The 7,500-nt window shown below is 51.4% G+C and overlaps 1 protein-coding gene across 1 annotated transcript in view; it reads left to right on the top strand.

The window, feature by feature from the left end:
• Positions 1-2,179: 2,179 nt before the first annotated feature.
• The window catches only part of LOC125959936 (O-acyltransferase like protein), a 14,872-nt gene continuing 9,551 nt past the window's right edge, over positions 2,180-7,500 (top strand). Inside the window, exons 1-4 of the mRNA XM_049692970.1 lie at positions 2,180-3,500; positions 6,487-6,686; positions 6,783-7,006; positions 7,231-7,500. The exon at positions 7,231-7,500 is cut by the window's right edge and continues 113 nt beyond it. Of these exons, the coding sequence (XP_049548927.1) occupies positions 2,618-3,500; positions 6,487-6,686; positions 6,783-7,006; positions 7,231-7,500 (1,577 nt within the window). The 5' untranslated portion in view covers positions 2,180-2,617. The remainder of the gene's footprint in view (positions 3,501-6,486; positions 6,687-6,782; positions 7,007-7,230) is intronic.

Genomic DNA, 7,500 nt, shown 5'->3' on the forward strand with positions numbered 1-7,500 from the left:
CTGCTGCGCGATGCGATCGCATTTTCGCGTTTGACAGCTTGAGACGTCATTATGGGTGCGCTTCACCTGCAAACGCCATTATTAATTGAGTAAACAGCTAATAGTCCGAAGCCATCACTCTTGTGTGGCTAATGTCCTATCGGGTTGCATGAGTTTCATGCCGATGCGGACTGGAGTAACTTCCGGGAGCTTTTGGCGTTCGATTGAGTAACCCTTTTTTTTCGTCACCACCGTGCCATCATCCTGTGCCAGCGCCATCTTGCCCCGAGCGCCACCTGCATGTCATCTGCATCTCTTGCTCTTGTGCAGTGCAGGTGAAATTGAAAATGGAATGTACCACCCCCTTTCGCCGCTCGGTGCCAGCCCGCCAGGCTACTAAATGCTCGAAACCTGTTTGCCTAATCGATCGGTTATTTAATATCGGTAAAGCGGCCTCACGAAGCAATAGCACAAAACAGCACAACATAGCAGCAGCAGCAGCTATTGCTTGAGGTGTATTGATGCACTGTGCCGCGGCCTCCGCTCCTTTCTCTCCCTTAGCGCCACCTCCACCAAGACTTCGGGGAGGGGAGCCGTTTGATATGAAAATCCAGCCCCAGTTTGCCGGTCCAGTGATTGCCGGCTGACACTGCACACAAGCAGCTCGAGCACGAGCAGCGCCACCTTTCTGCATTATGCCACTTGCATTACGGTGACTAGGGTGCTGGGTGAGGTATTTGCAGGGCTGGGTGGTGAAATCTTACCCCACACACACACACACACACACTGCCACTACGCCATCGAGCCAACGGGCGTCTTTCACCTATCACGCACGCATCTAGCCGGGCAGATAGAGCATGTGCATCGCATTCTAGGGCAACTGGTCGAGCATGCAATCCGGCCCAGTGGCCTGGCTGGAACACGAAAGTGCAAGTGCAAGTGCCCACGGCCACCGGGGCCAAACCCCGTTACCCTCGACAGAGATGTGCATAGCGTCCATTGACGAGGCTTGTCTATTTCTAAATTCGTACTTGATTCGTCGTTTCTGGTTTGCACGAACATGCCCATGACTTTTTTTTTTGCGGGAAACATTGAAGTGCCACTGTTTGATACTGGCGATTGCAAATGGTGTCCCTGTTCAAACAACAGCCTGCTGCGTGAGCGGAGTCCTTGGTTCCAGCTACACGCAACACTATCTCGTATTGTACCGCTCTTGGACTTGGACTCTAACACTTTGAGTAAAAACATCATAACATCTCTGATGTAACTTCTGGTCAATATTTGAAGCCATTAGCATCGTCGCACGTACCGCCAGATCTGTTTTGCATCAGATCTCGGGCTCACGGGGGGAAAAACCCCTCCAGTGGACCTTCACTTTTACTTCCTTCACTTCATTAGCGAGGAGATCTTTCCGGCTGGCTGGCCGGGTGGCCAAGCGAAACTCTAGCTGCTAACTACTGTTGTGCTATCGCTCGGCATAAACCGCAGCACTTACTACGCAGCGACGACGGCTTGTGCGCCGAGCTTAAGATAAACATTGCCATAAGTTTGTTACCGGCGGTGACCGCCAGAAGCACGACGACGGCCAGCATCGATCTCCCACTTCCCGTTCGAGGCGATCATAACCCCACCCCTGCGGCCAACGCAATGCAGGCCGGTCGGTGTTAGATCATCGTACCATCGCGGGGTAGGCTTGCATCTAGCTGCAGGCCTAGCTGCTTCTCTCTCCCCGTCTCGATCTCGTTGCAATATTGGACACCGTGGTGCACCGGCAATGCACGAACACCCCCCTCCTCCCCTCAGCGGGGTACCGGGAGTCACATTCACCGGCCCGAACATTACCACCGACGCAGCTTGAACGAAGGTTTTGGTGGCATTGGTGTGTTGAAGCACAGGCTCAAGAAGCCCGGGCCTCTCCACCACCGACATTCGACTCATACTGGATCCCAATCATAATAAAAAAAAAGCTTAGAAAAGAGCGTGAAAACGCAAGACGTAAGCGCTATCCAGTACACGGTGCACTCGCAAACAAGTCTGCAATGGCCGGACGGCTATTGGCACGGTGACGGTGCCTATTGCATTATATGCCGATCGACGCCCTACCACGCCATATGCTGCGCTGCCTAGGTGTAGTGTGAGCAGCAGACCAGCGACCAGTGGCCAGACCAGACCAGAGCCCGTTTGCTACGACGGTTGCAGCCTTGGACGGCAGTCTCGGAATCACTTTCACTCGAACAGGACATCGTGGCCGCGCGCAGAGAACCTTCTCTGGCTGGCATCCAGACCAAATGGTAGTGAACGGTGGTGCGGTGTTAGTGAAACTCAAATCCTTGATGAAGTCCGATCACTGCAAGCCGACTACAGTGTGCCAGAAGTATCTGAATCCTTGTGTGAATCCTTGCGTGGAAGTGTTTCTCTAAACCTTGTGTTGGGGTTAGTTTTCGGGAAGTGACCAACACGATGTGTTTCTTGCTAACTATCCGGGAATAAAATGGGACTAACGAGTAGAATTTAAGGAGTTTCATCGATTGTTTCGTGTCTTATTGTGTCCCACGAGTTCTATCAAAAGTTTAAAGTTACCTTTAGAGTGTCTTTTCTTGATCCAAAGTGATCTAACGTCTTTCGTTGCCAGTACATAATGTTTGTCATACCGCCAATTAACCACCGATTGCGTCACAGACGACGGAACTCGTCGACCGTACTGCCACTAGTTGGCACACTGCTGGTGTTGCAGCTTGCAGTGCGGTTAGCAGCATGCCAGCGGCCGATCGGTGCACGGGATGCTGGCCCAGTGCCATTTCCGGATTCGCAAATCAAAATACGCCCGGCCGATGGTGACGGTGGCGTTGGCTACGGCCATGATGGCGGCGTACGGTCTTACGCAATTGCAAGTGACACGCAATCGACGACGACACTACAGATCGGCGATGCAGTACGAGGAGATCATAAAAGTGCAATCGAATGGAACGATGGTGTGATCGTGGCCCCTACACCCGCCGTAGGTCAACCGGGTTCATCAGCAGTGGATGGTGGACGCCCAAACACAACCGGAGGACAGCAGGACCTAGCGCAGCAACCGGAGCTCGTACTGCCCAGCTACGAGACGTCACCGCGACCTGCGGCCGGACCACCGGTCTACAAGTACACCGACAATGTGTTCCGTGTGCCGAAACGGAAGGCAAAGAAGTCGTACCCGGAAATGGCTGCGACGCATCGAAAGTCCCACTCGGTTTCGTCCGGTAACCGGTCCGGTGCGGGAACCGGTCATACCGACTCGTCCGTGGTACTGCTGGCGGACGCCTCGACCGACCACCATCATCACCACCGCCTCCCGCATCACTACCGCCAGGTGGCGTATGCCATCGGCAGCCATCAGACGCCGTTCCAGCTTTTTACCAACCTTTTCGATCACAGCAACTGGGACGTCACCGAAGTGAGGGCACTGGTCGGCGAACGGTGTGCCGGTCATGTTGGACTCTATCTGCGAGATCTGCGCCAACAGCGTGGCTGGGCACTGAAAGGTAAGCAAGGAAGGGAAGCCCGCGAAAGACCGCGCGATATTGACGTTGCGTAACATCGTGTGCAATTCTCCACACTCCAGTCTCCGCAGTCGACCGAGAGAAGATAGGACTCAAATCAGCTGCCGGTCAGATTTGTACCACCAGACACACACACACACACACAGCGTGAGTGCGAGCTAGATCGCGGAGAGTGTCTATAGAAATCAGTGAATCCGCATAATCGTTCAGACCTCCTTCGGCTCGACCCGACTGCCTTCCGTCCGTGGTCTGTGGTCTGCCCTTGCACATGCACCCTGCTATCAGCTGGAACAGGTTGTAGTGTAGAGCGGGCGCCGAGCTTCGCGCTTCTGTCGGACTGGGTCGCACCGATTGTGGCGTGTAATGTGAGGGGGCCCAGACCAGCAGACCCATTATGTGGTCAATTTATTATGTTTCGCCGAGACGAATGATTGATTGGGGGCCGCAGTACGGCCGGCTACACTCACTGGCGAGACACACAATCGTAGAAATGGCGTCGCGCGCAATTGAAATTATCCTTCCACTGGTGGTCATATCGATAGCATCGACATCGCTAGACGGCCGCTAGGTCAAGGGAAGGGCAACGACAGTGGAGGGGCCGCATAGATGCGAAGGGAAGGGTTTCTCGGATCCATTGCAAAACCATTTATTTACAGTCGTCCACGGAATGGACCGCGATCTATCATGGCATGGCATGGTCGGACCATACACCATGCCGGGCGCGCCGAAGTTGGACTTTGGCTTTTGTACACCAGAATAGTCCTAACGAGGGCTAATTAGGGGATGAGGAATGATTGTTCCCCTGTGGTTGTTGCTGCTGCTGCTGCTTGCTGGCTGAGTAAATCAAAACCGGCGACCTTTCCCCGAGGCTGGCTCCAAGGTTTGGGATGACGTGACGTAGGAGAAGAGAAGTGCAGAACTGCACTAATGACATGGTCCCTTTTGTGATATGATCGATGATTTTCCAGGTGATTCATACGATTTCAGGCGCTGGAATGTTCATTCATTCCGACCGCAAATCCCACGGTGCAGTTGGTGTTGCTGAATTGAAGAATCGACCGCGTGCGTGTATTTGTTTGTGTATGTGGTGTTTGTGGTGAGACGCGAGAAGCTAAAATTGATTCTCAATAACTCAGGGATCGATTGTAATAAAAAAAAAAAAAACCGTTGATGCGTTAATTGCACATAAGCGCAAATAGAGTTGTTCGCATTGGAATGGCGCCGCAAACTGACACTAGCCTAGCACAGCCTACTAGCTAACTACTAATTGCCAAACAGCTGTCCATGAAGTGGCGAGCAAATGGTTGCTGCGATGTTAGACAACTTTACAACCGCTAAACATGCACCAGAGCGGCCCGTCCCTTTCGCTGGCACGCTGTTACGCTGGCAACATTGCGGTGGTAGTAATGTTATATCTCGTTCATGTCTTCATTTTATTTCATTTCGTCGTCGATGTTTTTTTGCCCAGCTCGTTATCGCGGGTGCGGCAAATGAGGTGCTAATTTATTGCAGCCCCTTTTTTTGCCCTATCAGCCCTTGCTAACCTCAGCAGATTCATGCTCATGCTGCTGCTGCTGTTGTTGCTGCTGGGCTGGCAAGAGCGATCGATCATATTAACGGTTAACCACACTGGTGTTCTGCTGTACTTTTTGTGCGTGATGATAGAAGAAAAAAAACGTGCAACTAGAATCGAATCTGTTCGCTTAATGAGCTAACGCAGATTCATTTTGTGGACTGGTCACAAGAGAAAAACCAAAAACACCACACTGTGCGCGTATGTATGTGGTTTGTGGGCTCGGTCGAGGTTCTTAATTAGACCGCAATTGATCGAAAACTTGCGTTCCCTTGCGTTTTTGTCCGTGTGCAGTTTTGCGCTTCCCAGCTACTACATTGCGGTATTGGAATGTGTTCTGAAGACCCGTTTTATTTTTGTTGTTGTTTTCTGAACTTCTCACCAACCGTTGCTCGTAGATGTGTGCGGAGCATGGGGGGCGGCAATACCGCACACACCGGTTGGTACTGGGGTGTACTCTGTTTTTGGTTATTTAACAGCAATTTCTTGGTTCTAGAGTAGCGGGAATAATTTGTGCGTTGCGGGTACTGTTACACGTACGCACGTGGTGATGTTTGAAATTAGTCGTCGTCAACGGTATTCCGTAGGGTGATGCGCGACCTTTTTAGAGCCAGGCGGTGATGCGGTGGAACACCTTGCTGTTACCGTTCTTTGACACGGTTATCTAGGAGCAGAACGGAATACGTTTTAGTATTTAGTTTTGACGAACGGCGCGTTACCAGTTCGAATCAGGTCGCATGGTGGCATGTTCGTCAAATATTTAGATAGCTTCAGCATCCGCAAATGTAACGTAAATCAGGATTGATATCACTGTTGGATGCAAATATGTGTATAAGCATTCCGGTTTCGATATATACACAAACATTCCGCTACGATAGAATCGCAACGTTAATCGAATTCTAAACAGCTGGAGGTAAATATTGATAGCTTATAAAACCAATAAATCGACGGAGTTCATGGTACACTATATCATATACAGCATAACTAGAATATGCGATGGTATCAAGCAACCAGCCAAAGACACAGGAGTAGCAAACGAAAGGCGGCTTACTTGCAATCACGATAACAGGGAAGAGAAGCTTTACATAGGAGTGTTTCTATATTTTTTATCTTTAGTTTTAAAGGTCATCGATAGTAGTCAGTATCTTTGCCTCTTCCTAAGCTACGTGAAACTCCCAGTGGCGAAGAGAGAAAATAATTATTTTGTTTCTTTATGCTTACGGTGCTCTCTTACTCATAATCGTCCTTGGAAGCTTGGATGATCAATGAATTAATAATTGCATTATATAACACACACACACACACACACACACACACACACACACACACACACACACACACACACCGAAAGAACACCAAGCTAAGCAGCCCTCTTCCATTTTTGTTCACCACCAGCGAGTGACTCGAGCGGCCGGTACGGTAGCCAGTACTTTTTCGGCAACGAGTTCTGGATGGGTTCGCTGACGTTCTGCGACGAGGTGAACCGTATACTGCGCCACACAACACCCCTACCCTCCGGTGCTCGCCAGCTGGAGATGCGATTCTTCGTCGCCAAAATAGCGGCCCAGTTCGAGTGGCTCCCGGTGTCCGGGCAGGTAAGAGCCTTGATCTCCGCAACAGATGATACGTGTGTTCGGTGGGGTTTTTCTGTGTGTGTGTGTGTATTATTAATTCATTGGTACACCTTTCAGCCCAACTCGATCCTGCTGGGCCAGTGTCTACCGAAATCCTGCACCGTCGAAGATGTGACGCAGTTGCTGCGCCACGATCCGTTGTTCCAGTCGCTTAACGGCAACAATGGCACGATTGAGGTTAGGTCGCGCCGAAGCTCACCGGCCGGTCTCACAGTAACGCACGTTCGACCGGTCCCGGGAAGCTACAATCTATGGAGTGATCCGAAGGTGTTTGCACTGATGTAAGTTGGTAACGGTTTGTGTGTTCTACACCTCTTCCTCCTCCTTTCTTCCCCAATTGTCCTCCCTCGCGGGAGTACAATTGACAGTGACAGCGCCCCGGTCTTCCGGGTCTCGCCATGCCGGAGAGTGCGGAGAAAACCCATTTCCAGCGCTCGAGCGGTACCCGCGGCCGCGGTGGAAAGGTGTAATAAATTTCATTAATAATTAAGTTGGCTATTTTCAGCACGGTCGTGACGGTGCTGGCCATGGTCATAGTGTACGCTTCCTGCGGCGGTGTCGCCAGCGGTGAGCGCGAAAGGAACGGGAAGAAGGCCATGGCAGGACATCATGCTGTTGCTGGGGAGAAAAATGGCGCCTGGAAGCTGGACGCTACCGTTACCAGCGCTACTGGTAGGGTCGATGCTGGCGGAAATCATGCTGTCAAGCTGGAGGCTGGTATTGGCACCACAGGAGTTACCGGTGATGCGCTCGAGATGCACAAAATCAATGTGGA

This window comes from Anopheles darlingi, chromosome 2 (genome assembly GCF_943734745.1).
Source record: "Anopheles darlingi chromosome 2, idAnoDarlMG_H_01, whole genome shotgun sequence".
Lineage (NCBI taxonomy): Eukaryota > Metazoa > Arthropoda > Insecta > Diptera > Culicidae > Anopheles > Anopheles darlingi.